At 42.1% G+C, this 20,234-nt stretch overlaps 1 protein-coding gene across 1 annotated transcript in view; it reads left to right on the plus strand.

Moving 5' to 3' along the window:
* Positions 1-1,172: 1,172 nt before the first annotated feature.
* The window catches only part of LOC122795685 (coiled-coil domain-containing protein 166-like), a 1,310,434-nt gene continuing 1,291,372 nt past the window's right edge, over positions 1,173-20,234 (plus strand). The window contains exon 1 of the mRNA XM_044063979.1: positions 1,173-1,631. Within this exon, the coding sequence (XP_043919914.1) occupies positions 1,525-1,631 (107 nt within the window). The 5' untranslated portion in view covers positions 1,173-1,524. The remainder of the gene's footprint in view (positions 1,632-20,234) is intronic.

The raw sequence follows: 20,234 nt of genomic DNA on the forward strand, positions 1-20,234 counted from the left end.
TGCTGTAGGTGGATTGGACATTCTAAACTGGCCCTAGGTGTGAGTGCGTGCATGTGTGTGCCTTCTGTGGAAGGTTGGGTGCCGGGCTGGCAACTCAACACTGTAAAACTCCACTGCCAATCTTGAGCGGACTGGTGATCCATCCGCTATGGCAAACCCTAACCGGGAAAAAGCCAAAAGAAGAAGAAGAAGAAGAATGTACAGTATTGCATACTATCGGAGCACAATGAACGATGCTAGAATAGCAGCTGAATCACTGTTAAAGTGTAGTTTTTATAATATATTGCATTCTGTTTCTAGTTTTTTTTTTTATGTCGGTAACAGGTAATATGCGTACATTTCAACAGTCTATACTTTGGATTTACGTACCGCGCAGCGGCCAGATTCAACTATTTAAAAAGTCTTGCATATTCAACTATTTAGAAAGTCTTGCCATACCTCTCAAGTGTACTTCATTACGAGGAACGCACCTCATTTGGGGTCTTAAAAAGTTCATGTTCCTCGAAGTTCCACATTGAAAGAGTCTGTCACACATTCAGTGTTTGGAATTTTTTTTAAGTGAAATCCAAGGTAAATAGAAATTAATCATATTAATTCATTAAATGATCTTCTTTATAAGTTGTTGCGTCTTTCGCCTTATCCCGGTTAGGGGTCACCACAGCAGAACTCCGGTCCGCTAATGTTTGGTAGTGGATTTTTATGTGCCGAGTTACCAGCCCTGACGCACAACCTTCAACGAAGACACGCCCATTCATGCATGCCGCCACACAGAAGACGCTCTATCTGAGAATCAAACGTGAAAACGTCTTGCTTTGAGGCGACAACGCTACCGCAGCACCACTATGATCTTTATAAGTAAAACCAGCATATCTTAACCATCCTATGACCTTCCTAGTTGAAGTAGTTAGTAAGCCATTAGTATGTGTTCCACATTTTGCCCATTTGTTCCACAGCATGAAGGCAAGTGTTCCTCATTTTGGAGATGGAAGGTTGAGAGCTATGAGTCTTGCATATTCACTCTAATGGCGAAGGTCCTAACCTGTTTATTCAGAGTAATACTAGCAAAAACAGTCATACGCAGAGTGGTGGGCGGTCCTTGCTACTGCGCATCTGTTGGAGTAGTGTCCTAATATAAAACCCGTCTGACTTCGACAACTTGGATTTGGGGGAAAGTAACCTTTTTACCGCTGATGTACATTCCCGTTACCCAAACAGTTTGTTCACTAGCATACTTTCTAAAATGATTCTGTCCAGACAAACACCGCCGCATCTCTATTGTCAGCTCATAAAACATTTGTACGTCTTTCACGTAAATCACTCTGTAACTACACAAACCAGTATTCACATCAATATCTATACTGCCAAAAGACAACACCATCCCGTAAGTACCACAATTCCGAAAACTTGACAAAAATCAGGACGTAGACCACGGCCTCATCACGTAATGACCCGTTGCTATGGTGATCGTCAGTGTTTGGCTTCTGAACTTGCAGAAGGTTTTTCGTTTAAAAGGAATATTTAGCAATGCCGCCGAAAAAGAAAAAACAAACAAAACAGAGTGCGGTTGGAGAAACTGCAGCAGAGGGAGTACAGCAGGCGTCAGCAACAAGAGAATCTCTGCTACAGCGAGAGTAAGAATAAATGAATGAATTGTTGTATACTAATGAGAGCATATAGGATCAAGTGCATAGAAGGCATGATTAAACTATTTTTGACCAATCTGAGTAAGGGGCACTAAAGCAGTTGAAAAATTGCTACGAAGTTCAGGATGTGAAAGTTCCCGTGCATATACTGGTTTATATCCCAACAGCTAAAGCTTAGGCATTTGTTGATTTTCTTAAAATTTAGTAATTCATATTCTATTAAATAACCGGTCAGAAATTATACAAGTTACTTATCACTAGGGCGGCACAGTTGCTCACAGTGAGAGGTCTCACAGTTTGATTCTCGGCTGGGGTATATCTCTCAACTGTCCAGAGTTTTGCTTCATATTTTTGGTATAGTCGTCATAAAATTTTGTTTTCTAAGATCAATATTTTAAAATTGTCCCTATTTTTTGGTCTTTGTCCTCCCTTTATTTATTGCTTTGTCCAGATTTCTTGCTCTGAGAGGTATGGGCTGGGGTGCCATCTGTGTAGAGTGTGTATGTCCTCCCTGTGTTTGTGAGGGTTTCCTCCTGGTGCTCTGGTTTCCTCCCACATTCCAAAGGTATGCAGTAGGTGGACTGGACACTTTAAATTGGCCATAGGTGTGAGTGTGTGTACCAGTGTGTGGTATAAGTGAACTACCATGTCATGCTAGCCACCCGGCAGTGTAAACCTTGGCTCTAGATGATTGTTTTGAAATGATGCCCGGACCCCATGTGCAAAAATGGGAAAAGGGGCTGTTGATGGATTGGGGTTACTATATGGCCCTCTTTCAGCAGTGTCCTGCAGGCAGGGGCCATGAAAATGACAAATGTCCCGAGATTTTAGAAGAAAGTTGTTGCTTATAGTTTTCTTTAACAATTTTGTAAACACTTATTTTGAAACTAAACCAGTAATTGTTTATATTAATACACACCTGTGAATTATCACAGACAACTTTAATTTCTGTCTGAAATACTTTTTCTGCTCATTTTCAAATCGTTATGCCAAGCAGTTTTCGAATCCCACCTACAATGTACTTTGTCATAAACATTATTCTTTGTTTCTGTGTATAGTTATACTGTTTTGCCATGTATTCTGCGTATACCCCTCACTGGTGAGATCAGATCATAAACTAATCTCGCTGGAGGTCCTCATCCCGCCCCCACCTGAAACAAAAAAGACCACAGTGAAAAACTTCTCAAAAGCCGATTTCACACTTCTAAAAACTAGTGTGGTCTCCTTTAAGGCCCCTGAGCCAGTGGTAAACATTACTCAAACCGCTGAATCACTTACAAATGCCTTCTACCAGCACCTACAGGACTGCATGGATCAGGCAATCCCAAACAAAACTAAGACGCTCTGTACCAAAGGCAAGCGTCCAGTCTGGTGGACCCCAGCCATAAACAAGCTCTACACCAAAAGGAGGAAGCTACTACAAGATAGAGCAAAATCCTTGAAAGGTAAGACACCTTTGATCATTATAAGTAAAAAACTAAGAGCTCTCATAAAATCATCCAAGGCAAATTTTGAGAGAAAAATCGCCAAGGACTCTAAAGAGAATCATAAGGCCTTCTTTAGCTATGTTAGAAACCTAGGAGGAAACTCCCAGATATGCTCAGAATTAGTTCAAAATGATGTGAAAATTACTGAACCTACACACATTGCCAACATACTGGCTGACAGGTTCAGTGCAAACTTCTCCCCCCCCTCCTCCCCAAAAGGAGAGATATCTATTCCAGAGGATTGTAGCCTCCCAAACATCTCCAACGCCCAGGTGGGAACTGCCCTCACTAAGGCAAAAACACAGCATCCATGGGACGGATGGTGTCCCCGGCTGTGTGCTTCATGAACTCAACGAGGAATTAAACCCACAGTTAGGACAGCTGTTTAATCTTAGCCTCACCTCAGGATACGTACCCAAGGAGTGGCGCACGGCGACTGTGGTCCCACTTCATAAGGGCGGTGCCTCCACAGACCCTGGAAATTACCGCCCCATTAGCTTGACAAGCCTTATCTGCAAAGCCATGGAGAGGATCATAATGTAACTCATAAATAAAGACATAGGGAACTTGCAGACTTTGGATCCAACCCAGTTTGGCTTTGTCAAAGGCAGATCCTGCCTCTTAAACTTGGTTGACTTTTTCGAGACAGTCACCAAGGCCATTGATGAGGAAAGGCAGTCCATACAGCCTACCTCGACCTGGCAAAGGCCTTCGACACAATACCCCACTCAGGTATCATCGAAAAACTCATCAGCTTGAATGTAAACCCATACATCACAAGATGGGTTGCAAACTGGCTAAGTGACAGAACCCACAGGGTCAGAGTTGCTGGAGCCATGTCAGACTCAAAGCCTGTCACAAGTGGTGTCCCACAGGGCTCAGTCCTGGGTCCACTCTTGTTCGGCATCTACTTTTCTGAAGTACAAGCAAACACAGGAGGGTTATGGCTGACAAAGTTTGCAGATGACTGCAAACTGGCCATAGTCGAAAACACATCTGACACAGATATCCTCCAGAAGGGCCTCACAGAAGCGGATAACTGGTGCCAGAGCCATGGCCTGAAGTTAAACGCCAAAAAATGCATAGTCATACCCTTCGGGAAAAACAAGGTTACCCCTAGCTACCATATAGGTGGCAATCCACTGAGCACAGAAAAAGTCATCAGGGATCTGGGGACCCAGGTTGACAGTAGCCTTTCGTTTGACACTCATGTTGCTAAAGTAGTTAGGAAAACCTTCTATATCGCCCACCTGATCATGAAGGGATTCACATCTAGATCAAGGGAGGTCATCGTCCCCCTGTACTCATCACTCATTAGACCTATGATTGAGTACAATACCCCGTTCGGAATGTATCTGACCATACACCTGCTGCAGCTTGAAAGGCCCCAAAAGTTCCTCACCAAAAGGATAAAGGGTCTCAAAAATATGTCTTATGCTGCCCGACTGAAAGAACTCCAGCTCTATTCAGTCTCATACCGCTTGCTCAGAGGTGACCTGTGCCTGACATATAAGGCCATGTCAAACCCAGATTTGATGAATATGCTTCACCTCAAAAAATCTGGATCCCTCAGAACCACAAGGGCGGGAGACTTAAACCTTGACACGGTTATAAATAGAACGTGCTGGAGGGACAGATTCATCACCCAGAGACTCCCTATGCTGTGGAACAAAATCCCGGTACATGTGAGGCAGAGCACCTCTCTGGCCTTGTTCAAGAGGAATCTTGACCAATGGATGGGAGATTGCAGATATACCCCAGGGATTACTTCAGTGTCACTGCTTGACAGAGGCACAGCAAAATGATAGGCATAGTTTTTATTCAAACTAAAGGGGTGGCGAAAGCCACATAACTATGGGCTAGGCTTATAAATGCCCTTGGGCAGATAGCCTAGTATGAACCTATGAACCTATATCTATACTGTTTTGCCATGTATGTGCAAAGGAAATGGTAAGTTAATGCAAATTGTAAATTGAAATGGCAATCTCGGACCCTGCCCTGCTACAGATGCTCCATATCCGTAAGTCTAACTCCTCGAGCTTTACCCACTCAGAAGGCCTGAATTTAATATGTGACATCAACAAAACCTGCTGGAGAGACAGGTTGGTCTCCCACAGGCTGCCCCGTCTCTGGAATAGACTTCCCATACACACCAAAACAGAGTACCTCGCTGACCTCTTGAAGCACAACCTTGATGAGTGGATGGGAAACCAAAAATTTGTCCCAGGGATTCCACCTGTGTCCCTCACTGGCAGGGTGACAGGTGCTGACTAAGGTTTCTTTTTGGGGATAAACTCTTAGCTAGGCTTATAAGGGCCTCAGGGCCATTAGCCTAGTAACTTCCTATGATTAAAATGTAAATATTTAAATGGTTACTTCAGTTATTAAATATTAAAAATTATAATATTAATACTAATTTTCCATTTGGGAGAATGCCGTTGCCCAAGTACCAGTATGCAGATCTGATCTAACACAGATCTTAACACTCTCTGCTAAAGTATGAGAAGTGAAAGGCTATGATGTGGCCAATTTTTATAAATGGCTTAGGGTAGGGGACCCTGAAGCACAATCTTGTCATGATTGATACCCCTGTTCAGAGTGGGCAGTAATAACACATACAGCAAATGTCCTGAGATTTTATAATGAAAAGTGTTTATTTTGAAACTATAGTACCGATATTATAAGAACTAGCATAAATAACTCCAAAATGAGCTTTTAGTTTGGCAAAAAAGTGAAGCCAAGTCCTTCCCACTGGCTGTAGAAATTATTTGTCCTGCAAAATCTCACATTTCGATTAAAAATGTCCCACTATCAACATTTGAAAATGTGGTAATCCTACTAAATATAAGGGGTCCGATATCAAGCTAATTGAAGAACAGTATCCCCACCTCCTTCCCCTGCAGGTGTAGGCTTTCCCAGTGTGACTGACAATCAGGATTGTAAATATCCTGCTGATGTCATGCACGCATTATATACTACTAAAGAACATCTGTTCATCCAGACCCTACCTACTTGGGCAGGAGCGCTCGCAGTCCAGCCACTGACCTCTGACCTCTGAACCTTCCTTTCCGGAATTCTGAAAACTGAATATGTTATCCTCTTTCAGATCCTGTGTCTGTGCTTTTTAAAGGCCAGTGTTATCAGATTTTTTTTTTTCATTTTTAGAGGCTATGTCTGGCTAAATTAAATTAATAAAAACTGAAGTGAAAAGGTCCAGTGACTTGAATAGATGACTAAAGTTCATTAAAAATAGGCCTGTAGAATTATAAACCAAGTTGTCATGTGTTTGAGACATGGTTGACAATTCACCTCGAGTGAATCTCAATAAGTGAAACTTGACATCCATGTCAGGAACTCATAACTACTTAGTTATGATGGTTGATACCTGCTAATTTCTATATAGTACATGCAGTGCACTGATTAAGCTCCAAATTTGGGAGAAACACAATTTTGCTACATGTCTTTGTGATGTCAGAGAGTTGCATAACATGTTTTGTTATAGGTTCATAGGTTCATACTAGGCTATCTGCCCAAGGGGATTTATAAGCCTAGCCCATAGTTATGTGGCTTTCGCCACCCCTTTAGTTTGAATAAAACTATGACTATTATTTTGCTGTGCCTCTGTCAAGCAGTGACACTGAAGTAATCCCTGGGGTATATCTGTGATCTCCCATCCATTGGTCAAGATTCCTCTTGAACAAGGCCAGCGAGGTGCTCTGCCTCACATGTACCGGGATTTTGTTCCACAGCATAGGGAGTCTCTGGGTGATGAATCTGTCCCTCCAGCACGTTCTATTAATAACCGTGTCAAGGTTTAAGTCTCCCGCCCTTGTGGTTCTGAGGGATCTAGAGTGAAGCATATTCATCAAATCTGGGTTTGACATGGCCTTATATGTCAGGCACAGGTCACCTCTGAGCAAGCGGTATGAGACTGAATAGAGCTGGAGTTCTTTCAGTCGGGCAGCATAAGACATATTTTTGAGACCCTTTATCCTTTTGGTGAGGAACTTTTGGGGCCTTTCCAGCTGCTGCAGGTGTCGGGTCAGATACATTCCGAATGGGGCATTGTACTCAATCATAGGTCTAATGAGTGATGAGTACAGGGGACGATGACCTCCCTTGATCTAGATGTGAATCCCTTCATGATCAGGTGGGCAATGTAGAAGGTTTTCCTAACTACTTTAGCAACATGAGTGTCAAGCGAAGGCTACTGTCAACCTGGGTCCCCAGATCCCTGATGACTTCTTCTGTGCTCAGTGCATTGACACCTATATGGTAGCTAGGGGTAACCTTGTTTTTCCCGAAGGGTATGACTATGCATTTCTTGGCGTTTAACTTTAGGCCATGGCTCTGGCACCAGTTATCCGTTTCTGTGAGGCCCTTCTGAAGGATATCTGTGTCAGATGTGTTTTTGACTATGGCGCCCAGTTTGCAGTCATCTGCAAACTTTGTCAGCCATAACCCTCCTGTGTTTGCTTGTACTTCAGAAAAGTAGATGCCAAACAAGAGTGGACCCAGGACTGAGCCCTGTGGGACACCACTTGTGACAGGCTTTGAGTCTGACATGGCTCCAGCAACTCTGACCCTGTGGGTTCTGTCACTTAGCCAGTTTGCAACCCATCTTGTGATGTATGGGTTTACATTCAAGCTGATGAGTTTTTCGATGATACCTGAGTGGGGTATTGTGTCAAGGCCTTTGCCAGGTCGAGGTAGGCTGTATGGACTGCCTTTCCCTCATCAATGGCCTTGGTGACTGTCTCGAAAAAGTCAACCAAGTTTAAAAGGCATGATCTGCCTTTGACAAAGCCAAACTGGGTTGGATCCAAAGTCTGCAAGTTCCCTATGTCTTTATTTATGAGTTCCATTATGATCCTCTCCATGGCTTTGCAGATAAGGCTTGTCAAGCTAATGGGACGGTAATTTCCAGGGTCGGTGGAGGCACCGCCTTGTGAAGTGGGACCACAGTCGCGTCGCCACTCCTTGGGTACGTATCCTGAGGTGAGGCTAAGATTAAACAGCTGTCCTAACTGCGGGTTTAATTCCTCATTGAGTTCGTGGAGCACACAGCCGGGGACACCATCCGGTCCCATGGATGCTGTGTTTTTGCCTTGGAGAGAGCAGTTCTCACCTGGGCGTTGGAGATGTTTGGGGGCTACAATCCTCTGGTATAGATATCTCTCCTTTTGGGGAGTTTGCACTGAACCTGTCAGCCAGTATGTTGGCAATGTGTGTAGGTTCAGTAATCTTCACATCATTTTGAACTAATTCTGAGCATATCTGGGAGTTTCCTCCTAGGTTTCTAACATAGCTAAAGAAGGCCTTATGATTGTCTTTTGAGTCTTTGGCGATTTTTCTCTCAAAATTTGCCTTGGATGATTTTATGAGAGCTCTTAGTTTTTACTTATAATGATCAAGGGTGTCTTACCTTTCAAGGATTTTGCTCTATCTTGTAGTAGCTTCCTCCTTTTGTTGTAGAGCTTGTTTATGGCTGGGGTCCACCAGACTGGACGCTTGCCTTTGGTACAAAGAGTCTTAGTTTTGTTTGGGATTGCCTGATCCATGCAGTCCTGTAGGTGCTGGTAGAAGGCATTTGTAAGTGATTCAGCAGTTTGAGTAATGTTTACCACTGGCTCAGGGGCCTTAAAGGAGACCACACTAGTTTTAGAAGTGTGAAGTCGGCTTTTGAGAAGGTTTTCACTGTGGTCTTTTTTATTTCAGGTGGGGGCAGGATGAGGACCTCCAGCGAGATTAGTTTATGATCTGATCTCACCAGTGAGGGGTATACTTCCGGTGTTGAACATTGTGATCCCATGTTCGTGATGACGAGATCAAGTATGTTTTCTCCTCTTGTGGGGATGGTGACTAGTTGTTCCATGGCATTTGAGTTTATGAACTCCAGGAACCTTTGGGCTAGAGTGTTTGGGCTTGAGTCGTGTTCGCAGTCTATATTAGGGTAGTTGAAATCACCTAGTATGATGGTGTTTGGAGATACATTTATCCCCTCCAATGTTTTCAGGAAGGCCATGTGAGGTTCCTGAGTTTGAGAGGGTGGCCTGTAACATGCTACAAATTGCAGAGCAGTCTTGCCTATGGTTAATTGCACCTGGATGGTCTCCGATGCATCGTGCATTGCCACCAACCTTGAGGTGTGGGTGTCCTTTATGAATATGGACACCCCCCCCTCCTTTCTTGGTGTTGTCCGGATTTTGGGCCGGAACGCATGATATGAGGTGAAACCTGATAGTGCTGGGGTGCTCTCAGGAGCCTTGAACCAGGTTTCTGTCACAGCACAGACATCGATGTTCTCCATACTGAGAAGGGCCTCGAGTGCGTGCATCTTGAGATTGAGACTTCTGGCATTGAGCAGCATTACCCTTAGTTTTTTTCCTTTTTGTGTTCTAGGGTGGTAGGTTTAGAATTTGAGCCTTGCCTAAAAAAGGCACTATGGGGGTGACAAGAGCCTTTGCCAATATCCGGAAGCCTAGTGGTGACAGGTGCAAGCCGTCCCTTGCGAAGCAGCGTGGCTTGTCCAGCATGTCATCCCAGGCAGACAGACATTGGATCCCCTTTGAATGACACCAGAATTTAAGCCAATTATTAAAGCTGATCATCTTATCACTGTATTGTGGCATCATTCTAGGTGAAGGTAGGATACTGCTCAAGGTCAGGGTCATACCTGCCTGGGCTACATAATCAGAGAGCTCCTCAATGTCTCTTTCATGTAGTCCAAGGAGGTGCGTCTCAGGTCGTTGACACCAGCGTGGACAATGACTGAGTCGACTTGTACCTGCTGTTGAGAGACCTGAGTGCTTGCGTTATGTGGCGGATTCTAGCGCCCGACAGGCAGCTTACTGTGACCTTCTCCTTACTCAGTCTGGTGAGCAGGACGTCAGTGTGTCTGACTATGGAGTCACCTATGACAAGTATGTTTGGTGTTGTATTTGGCCTTAAGGGCAGTGACTGCTTTGCACACTGATTTTGTTGTTTATGTGTTGTTTGTGTGGTGTATTGAGTTTGCAGTTGCTTGGGTGTCTGCTTTGGAGGCCTCTGCTGTTTAGGTAAATTTTTACTCAGAGCCTCCGAGTATGTCTTAGTGTGTTTATGTGTTTGATTCAGTGGTGTGGTTGAGTTATGTGAGACTGGTATTGTGGTGTGTGTAGTTGCCTTCTCCTCCTGCCTGGTCTTGCCAGTCCTGAGTTGAGAGAGCTCAGCCTCCAGTCTGGCTAAATAGCTGCATCTCTCACAAGTGTTAGTGTTACGTGGGAGGAGGAGAGGGTTGTCCGTGTACATGAGGCAATTGTAACATTGTCTCAGAATTCAGTTATGCAGAGGTGTAGTGCTAGAGCATACACAGCAGCCACGACAGAGCAGTGGCAATAAGCTGAAGTAGTCATTAGAAGCTTTAAGACAAGGTAGACTGAAGGGTTTAACAGCTTTTAAAGCTGTTAGCTTGTCAGAGGGGCACAGCTTCCGGGCACTGTACACTGTGTGTAGCAACACTGTTAATCTGCATCTAGTAGAACATGAGAGCAGCTGAAGTCCCACATGCTGCAAAGAGTTGCGATTGTATCTCTCCTAACATAACTAAGTAATTAATTATGTGTTCTTGACATGAATGTAGAGATTCACTTCTTGAGCTTCACTGTTAAACTGAATTTTTTTGACATTCATGCCTCAAACACATAACAGCTTGGTTATAACTGGAGACCTGATCATAATTCTATATGTAGTATAGAGGGCTTCAGGTGCTGCAACATACTACTAGTTAAAGAAAAAAAAATGTGTAGGAAAGTACACTTGTGTAAAATCTTACGGTAACGGTAGATGTCCTTGCCTTCACTGCTGCAGTGTTCTTAACATATGGGATTCCGTGGAAAGCACCTGAAGAAGCCACAGCTGTAGTACAATGAGCCATGACTGAAGAAGGAAGGCTCTTGCCATGAAAAGCGTAACAAAAGGAAATAGCCTTAGCTATCCAAGAAGAAATAGTTTGCTTGGATACAGCATGTCCCAAAGATCTAGGATGATGAGAAACAAATAACTGATCAGATTTTCTAATAACCTTAGTCTTATCCAAATAAACCCTGAGTTGTCTATGCACATTCAAAGTATGCAGCACCCTCTCACTGTCAGTTTGCGGACAGGGGAAAAAAGTAGGCAGATTAATACACTGATTCAGGGATAGCTCATCAACCACCTTAGGCATAAAAAAAAGGTTTGTGTGCAAGGATATCCTGTCCTCATGAAAGATCAAAAAAGGAGGGCCATAAGGGCCTGCAACTCAGACACCTGTCTGGCAGAAGTAAGAGTTAACAAAAGAACAGTCTTCCAGGAACAATGTAGCATGGAAACTGAAGCAGCAAACTCGAAATGAGCCTGAGTCAACTTCTCCATAACAAAATTAAGATCTCAGAGGAAGAGGAACAGGCTTCCTGGGAGGTCTAATATTAAGGATGCCTTTAAGAAATTGTTTAACCTCAAATCTAGAAGCTAAATTAGGAGAAAAAGGCAGACAAGAAGAGAAAGTTGATAGGTGGGCCTTAACAGAAGAATAGGCCAAACCAGGATTGAGCAACTCACACAAATAAGAGAGAACCAAAGGAACATCCACAGAAAGTGGGTCCAGGTTATGAGGGAGACCCCATATAGAAAACTTCTTCCATTTGGACAAGTAGGAATTCCTAGTAGTAGGATTCCTGGCCTCCTGCAGGACTTGCAGCATGTCCTCAGAAAAAAAATGTGTCTGTGAGGAATCAAAATCCTATCACCCACAGTATCTGTTGAAGTGTGGACAGGTGGGGATGGATAAGAGATCCCTTATCTTGGTTGAGTAGATCCACATTGTGAGGTAACGTGTGATGATTGCTCCTGGCTGGATGCAGAAGAAGAGGAAACCAGTGCTGTTGCGACCAAAAGGGAGTCACTAACAAGATTTTGGGAGCATCCTGTTGAATCTTGAACAGGACTTTCAGGATGAGAGAAAGGGGGAGGGAATGCATGAAGAAACGTCCCCTTCCAAGAAATTGAGAGGGCATCCACCTTCCACACCAACAGACGTGGGACTCTGGCACAAAACAGAGGAAGTTGTCTGTTTAGAGGGGAGGCAAAAAGATCCAGTTGAGGAGTACCCCACTGGTGGGTAATGTCCAGAAACACATCCCTGTGAAGCATCCATTCATGAGACTGAGTTAAGGACTTACTCAGAGTGTCTGCCACAGTGTTCTGACTAGAAGGGATATAAACTGCCTGAAGAGTCACTTGATACATGACAGCAAGATTCCATAACAGAACTGCCAATTGGCAATATACCACATCACTGTGGTATTATCTGTGAACACCTTGAGAGGCCCTGGAGAGAAAGGAGGATGAAAAGCCTAAAGAGCCAGCAGAAGTGGTCTCATCTTGACATTGATGTGCTCCTTTTGTTGATGAGGCAACCACATCCCCTGTACTTTTAGGGAGCCAAATGTTGTCCCCCACCCTATGTCTGAAGTGTCTGTGAACAATTCCTGAGAGGGAAAAGGGGGACGAAAAGGGATCCCTGGATTCAGAGACAGCTGTTGAATCCACCAGTGAAGTTTCTGTCTGAGACAAGAAAGAAGAGGCACTACAAAGTCTAGAGGATGTGCATGTTGGAGCCACACTGACTTCAGAAACCACTGAAACTTTCTCATGTGAAGTTTGGCCAGAGGGAGCATCGGAATGGTGGAAGCCATGAAATGCAGAGCACTCAAAAACTCCCTGGTGGTAATGGAAGCCAGAGGAAGAACAGTTTGAAAGAAAGAAGTGAGAGTTAAGGCTTTTGGAGCGAGCAGGGATGCAAGAATTGGCATTGTCTAAATCCTGCAACTTAGAAAAATATGATCCTTAGAAGGAGTTAAAGAACACTTTTTGAAATGTATAGTGAACCCAGAAGGGTCTCTGGAGAGGATGCCTGAATCAACAGGTTGTCTAAGTAAGGACATTTTTGGATCCCTTGAAGTCTGCAAAAAGCAATCACAGTAGCAAGGTATTTGGTGAATACCCATTGGACGGTAGAATGAGCAAAGGGCAAAGCAGAGAACTGAAAATGCCAGGAAGCAACAGAGGAATGCAAAAACTTCCTGAAAAGAGGATGGATGGGAATATGGAAATAAGCTTCCTTAAGATCCAGAAATACCATATAGGCCTGAGAGAGCAAGAGAAGAAACAGAATTTGAAGGGACAACATCCAAAAGGAAGGCACTTTTAGAAAGGCGATTAGATGAGAGAGGTCTAGAATAGGTCTCCAAGTGCCCTCTTTCCATGGGGACTCGAAACAGTCTGGAGTAGAACCCTTTCCCCCCTTTGGAACACAGGCCCCTCTTGAATAGTACCCTGAGTCAAGAGATTATGAAGAACTTCTGGGGAAAAAGGGAAGTTGTTCCCGAGGAGGCTGAGGAATGCCCATAAAAGGAGGACAGGATTTCCACACCATGAAGTACTCCTGATGAATAATTGACAGAATTCAATAATTCTGAGCGATCTGAAGCTAAACAAGAAGAGAAAGGCAAAGAGAAAGAGGAATGTGGCTGGGAAGAGACTGTTAGTCATACAGCACCTGGTTTGTCTGGAAAGGAAAGCTTTGGAGTCCTTGAAAACGGAGTAGCCTTAGCAGGAGGAGCCCATTTGCCACTCTTCCTGCATTTAGTAGAAGGGCGAGATTATCTGCAAACAAAGGCAGGATTAGCAGGGTATTTTCTCTGAAATTTAGGCACAGGAGAAGCAAACACATGTTTAAGCTTCTGAAAGGCCTTACCGTTATCCTGAAGGGACTTAAACAAACCAGCAGCAGCTTACCAAACAAAAGTTTAGAATCCAGAGGAGGATCCCTCAACTTAACTTTAATATCATCAGGTAGAGGTTGAAGTCCAAGTCAAGAGAACGTCTTCATCACTGAACCAAAAACAGCAGCCCTAGAAAAGGCATCTGCTGCATCATAACTACATTTAATAAAATGATGAATCACTTGAGATTAGTCCCGAGCAAGGAAAGAACAGAAGTTTTACCCTCAGATTCTGGAAAATCACTAATAAGTTGACAAGCCTGAGAAACAAGAGCCAACATATATCTAGAGTTATGGGTCTGATAATTAACAGCTCTAAAAGCTAGAGTAGCAGAAGTGTAAACCTTCTTACCCAGCCTTTCCATAGTTCTGCTATCCTTGTGAGAAGGCAATAACTTGGGCGAAGGAAGCACTTGAAACAGCTTATTAGAGGGTACAGATATGACAGACGGGTCAGCAGCAGGGCATTTATATAGGAAAGAACAATCCTCAGGGACCCAATAAAACCTGTCACACTTCTTGGGAGCAGGGGGCAGACAATCAGGCACATGAGAGGCACTGGAAAAAGCATCCATTAAAGTAGCCAAAATAGGAGGAATAGACACAGGTTTAGAGGATTCCAACTGCAGCAACTCGTAGTACCTGTTATGGATGTCAGAGACCCGAGCACAATCCCACTTAAAAAAAATCCTCCATCATCCTAGAGAGTATGTCCCCAAAGGAAATTTCCTCAAAAGGAACATCTGGACTACTAGATTCCTCCTCCTCTGACCCATAGTCCTAAAGGAAAGGGATTTGAGGAGAATAAGTCAGGAATTCATTAAACGAGTCAGTCATCCTCAGAGGAATCGTGTTCTCTAGGCCTATTAAGGGGAGTAGAGTATCTAGGAAGAGCAGGAACCAAAACCCCTTGAGGAAGCTTTAAGTACATTAAAGCACTAAATAGCTCCTGGGTGAAGGCCTGCCACTCACTTTGTGTATCCCTAGGAGCAGAAGAAACATGCTTAATTTTTTGTTTCTTTTTTTAGGGAATGTCCCCGCCAAAAAACTGAGAAGGCTTAGACTCAGGACAGCAGTCGAGAACCGTAGCAGGAACTTCTTCCCCAACTAAAAACTAAGGAACTCCCCTAGGCCCCTTATAAAAAAAATCAACCATGGTTCTCCCTGAATGTCTGAGACGGATGCCTGCGAAGCCTCTTCAGACATGCTGCTAGCTGGACCTTCACCTTCCTCAGACATGGTAGCGGCAGAGAAATCTGACAACACAGCCAGGCAAGACTCCAGGTTTGTAACAGCCTTGGCAGAAACACTTGGCAAAGGCTGGACAGTGGAAGATTCCGGGCATACCTTTCTCACCTTCTTCTTCCCTAATGGCTGACCATTGGGGTGGGAGATTCCTTCCATTGTATCTTTGTGAGAAGCTTAAGACACTGGTTCTCGAAATACAAGGAAAGGGAAGAAAGTCTGCTGTGAAGGGTGCTCAGAACGAACACCTGACAAATAGAAAGATGTATGGTCATGAGATGCTCCTAGACAAAAGACACACTTATTGTGGCGGTCTTTATGGGGAATCTGTCTCCCACACTAGCATTTACCCTTCCTGAATGACATTAACCCCAAGGAGCACAAAACAAGTAAGAAAAAACAAAATCCCCATCAGGGCACTTAATCTGCAACTGCAATAGATGTCAGCAAACAGGCGCAGGCTGTCACTGGAGAACAAAAATGCATTCGACTGTCAGAAAACTGATGCAGGTAAACAAACCAACAGTAAAAAGATACATTCAGACTGGCAGCAAAGAAGTGCTGATTATGATAGACCTGAAATCACCTTTATGCCCTACGCTATGTAGGGAGAGTTTGGACAACATTCGGTGTACTTTTTAAAAGCAACAAGTAGTCGTTGGTAGACTGGCTGGATGTTCAGGCTTCCATGGCAGGAAATCCCATCTGTTAAGAGTACTGCAAATAATTATGGTAATGTTTCCCCAATCATAAATGGATGTCAAGATTTATCTAACACATAACACAGAGGATTGTAATTGGGCCTCCGATCATAATCTACTTATAGAGGTGTGAGTATCAAGAAAGTCCCCTTAAAAGCAGAGAGAAGCAAAGCACAGGAGGTGAACGTTCTCTACATCACAAACTCATAACAAGTACCTATGGTTGAACAGACCTGATGATAATTCTTTGTAGTGTGTGCAGCTTTATCTACTCCATATACTGCCAGTTACAGAAAAAAACAGGCAGCATCTAGAAGCTGAGTCCCCTTTAATGAATAAATAGCTTTAAAAGATCTTCAGCATTTCACTCTCCCACACATTGTGTATGAGTGTGAGTGTGTATGTATGTGAGACGGAGAGAGAGGAGACTCTGTGTGTGTGTGTGTGTGTGTGTGTGTGTGTGTGTGTGTGTGTGTGTGTGACAGAGAGAGAGAAGGAGACAGTGAAGTTTCTAGCACGTTTTAAAAATGTTTTAGCTTCTTACTGCTATGTTCTAACACGAGACTGCAGCTTAACATCACTTACAGATGTTTTGCTAAGCACCTCTCTTACATCAGAAGGGTTTAACAAAGTTGTCTTTTTTCCCAAATTCTAAGCTTATGGTGTTAATGCACTAGAAGGTGATTTAGACCACAAACCAAGTCATAATCCTCTGTAAGTTTATATGACAATTAAGAACATTAGAACATGGTAAGACTTTAACATATGTAGCTTAACACTACTAGTGTAATTGCTGTTCGCTGGTCTGGAGTCTGTTAATTACAGAGCGAGGATGATACAGTTTTTCAAATTGTATAAAATTAGTAATGGTTATGTAAATTGATACTGACTGTATTTGCTCTTTATGTTATGCTTTTTGAAAAGGTATTTCCTATACTGTTTGTAAAAGGGACAAGAACATTGGGGGGGGGGTTAGTGCAGCAATAGTGTAATATACTGTGCATGTGTAAATAGATTAAAATATTAGTGAATACAACTGGTAGAAGTACTTTTTAATTTCAAGAACTGCATTAATTTAAGCGGCTATTTTTTGAGATAATTGCACTAAACATCAGAAAGTGTGTCTTATTTGTGTGTGCATTAATCTAAGAGGCTATCTTGAAATCATTACACTAAACATTAGAAAGTGTTGCTTATTGAGTAAAGAGTCATAAAACACCTCTTGTCTAAATTTCTGTTTTCTCAAGATGTCCCATGTAAATGTGACATAGACATATGCTGTTGCAGCACCTTACTTCACCAAATAAAGCACAGTCCTTCTTGTAAGCTATAGAAAGCAGGGTTGCTGCTATCGGTAAGACACCACCCCTTCTAAAATTATGTCTTACACTTTTTGATTTTGGCAGTGGCAAACAAAGACTGCTCAAAGCATTTCAGAGGTGCCAAACAAGGAGAGATCATAACAATTTTAGGTGAAACAAAATATGATCATAAGTGCTATGCTTTTGCATTGAAAAGTAACTCAATCCATCCTTGCAAAGTCAAAACTGGTTAAGTAACAGTATTGCATTGTATGCTACCATCAGTCAACATTCTTAAAAACAAACCAACCAAAATTAATTGAAATCAGGTATCAGGGCAGTGCTTCATACCATTAAATGCTCAACTACTTTTAAGATGTTACCACAACCATAGAAGTTCTGTAGCGAAAGGCATAATAACTAAGTGACTGAAATACTTGCCAGAAACTTGAGAGTGAGTAAACATCCTTTAGATGCAGATAGGACTGTGTTCAGTATAACTCTAAAGACCTGCCAAAAAGTAGACCACAAAACTATTTCTGAAGATCAGTATACTAGATACCAGAGAACCCTAGTTTATATGAGTAAAAGTTCATTAAGGCACTTGCCATCTCAAAATTCGAACTTTCCATATGCACATACAAAGCATAGTTGGCTCTGTAAGCTATATTACCTAAGGATGGTATGGTCAGGAAGTCACCAGCCCCTTCTAAAGTTTGTCTTGTATTCCAAGAAAATTATGCATTCTTTTGCATGCATTCTCACAACATTGTTTCATGAGATATATGTTATGTGACTATATATGGTAGCTTTCACAAGGGAGTTAGGAGGGGGTGCAGTGCCTAACACCGTTTACAAATGGTATTAGGAAAAATACAGATTGTTTGTACAGAGATACCCTTACATTACTAAACATCTACTCATGCACTGTATTTACAAGGTACAAATGTGCATGGTCCAGTTTTGTTAACAACTTATAGTGTATGTTGAAATTTCAAGATAAAAGTATTGATGCTTCATAATCACAAAATCAGAATATTTTGAAAATGTACTTTTTTTGCAGGGGTGCTTCACCTCAGCCCCCTCCCTTGCTAAATATACAAAACTCCAGGATCAACCCACTTTGAGGAAAGGGGGCAAACGCCTTTTAAAAATGTCCAGTTTCGCATTTATGAAGGATCAAAATTTTACTGGAAAATTTAAAATTAGACTGTAAGTATATAAGTATGCATATATATGTAAGCTCATAAGTTAATACTAGGCTGTTGATCCAGAGGACCATTAGTAGCCTAGCCACAATATCCCATATAACAGATTTTCTTCTTTATACATATGTAGTTTTGATCCCTTCAACAAGGACTCGAGAGGTCATACCTGGGATCTATTATGATTGCCCATCCATTCATATTCATAGAAAGTCTATTCCATAAAAGGGGATTCTCTGGGGTTTATCTGTCTATAATCTCTTTCTCACCAGCAGGTCCTGTTTATGTTTCAGCAGAAGGTAAGATCTCTTGAGTAGGTGTTTAGGGAGGGTGTTATTAATTTTACAGATCTGCAGGAGGTCACATAGAATTGGATCATTTGAGTCTCTGTAAGCTAGAGAAAGTTCACCTCTCAAGAGTCTGTAGGAAACAGTAAAGAAAGAGAGAGAGCACTTTAAGATGGTCTAATAGTGCAAGGAAGATGTTATCTTTATTATCTTAGTGAGGAAATGCTGCAGTCTCTCAAGCTGGCTCATATGCTTAGACAAATACATACTAAAGACGCTATTGTACTCTATGGGTATGATGAGGGAATATTAGAGAGGATTTATAACTCCCATAGATCTGAAAGAAATAACTCTGATGATATGTCTGGCTTGGTAATAGGATTTTCTAACAATAGGGGACACAGATAGAACAATGGTTAAGGTCTTCTCCTCCCAAGCACAAGGTGCCGTGCCTATCTGGGGAAGAGTTGTGTAGACAAACCACTTTAGGCATCATCTGTGATGTGCAGTATCTCCTAAACAAGAGAATACAGACCACAGACTGAGCACCATATCAGGGCCACCACTCGATGTAAAATTGGCTCTAGATGATTTGGTCATGTTAACTAATATCATCAAAAATGGGCATGGTTATTTGCTGATGATAAACTCAAAATGCAAGCACAGCAGATCAGCAAGAGATGTTTATTTTCACTCCACGAACAAACCTCACAGAACAGAAACAAAAACAATAATGCTGCTACATTCAGTTCTTAGCGCGTTTTCGTCGACATGCACTTCATCAGAAAAGCTAAACATTGCTCAGTGTGCTAAATTTATAAGTCAGATGTTATTTGAATCTACTAGTGGTGTCTCCTAACTAATTAAAATGTTAATACATTCAATTAACATCCTTGTTGTTGAAATTGCAGATTTCTTAACAAAATCAAAGAAACAATATCACCATCTAGTGGTGAAACAAAAACTTTACAGGCAGGAATACATAGTAAAAATGTATATAAATATTGTATGCTCTAAAAACAATTTTAATTAATACATAAAAATGTACCTGTGTGCAAAATGTTTGAAAAACATATAAAAATGTATGTATGAAAAATATTAAAATGTGTATAAAAAATATATATATATAAAATATATATATATATATATATATATATATATATATATATATATATATACAATCAAGTACAACTGATATATGGGTGAGTGGTTATAGCTTGGCTGATCTCAACTTTAATACAGGTTTTAGAGAGATCATTTAATTTAAACCTGGGTGACTGCTAGCCTCAAGCATGAATTCCCAAAATAACTCTCTGTATTCTAAAGAGGCCTCCCAAAGACCACCCCTGAGATTGGGGGGTAATACCTCTATGACGAAGAATAGGAATTTTGCAGATTTACATGTTAAAGTATGTTTAAACAAAGCATTGTTAGTGTTTTCCTTCCTTACATCATATAGGTGCTCATACACCCTTTATCTCAGCCTTCTCTCGGTTTTCCCTATATAAAAGGAATCACATGCCTCACAGGTCACCATGTATACCAAACCACAAGTATTGCA

Source organism: Protopterus annectens, chromosome 2.part2 (genome assembly GCF_019279795.1).
Source record: "Protopterus annectens isolate FY-2018-M chromosome 2.part2, PAN1.0, whole genome shotgun sequence".
NCBI classification, from domain to species: domain Eukaryota; kingdom Metazoa; phylum Chordata; order Ceratodontiformes; family Protopteridae; genus Protopterus; species Protopterus annectens.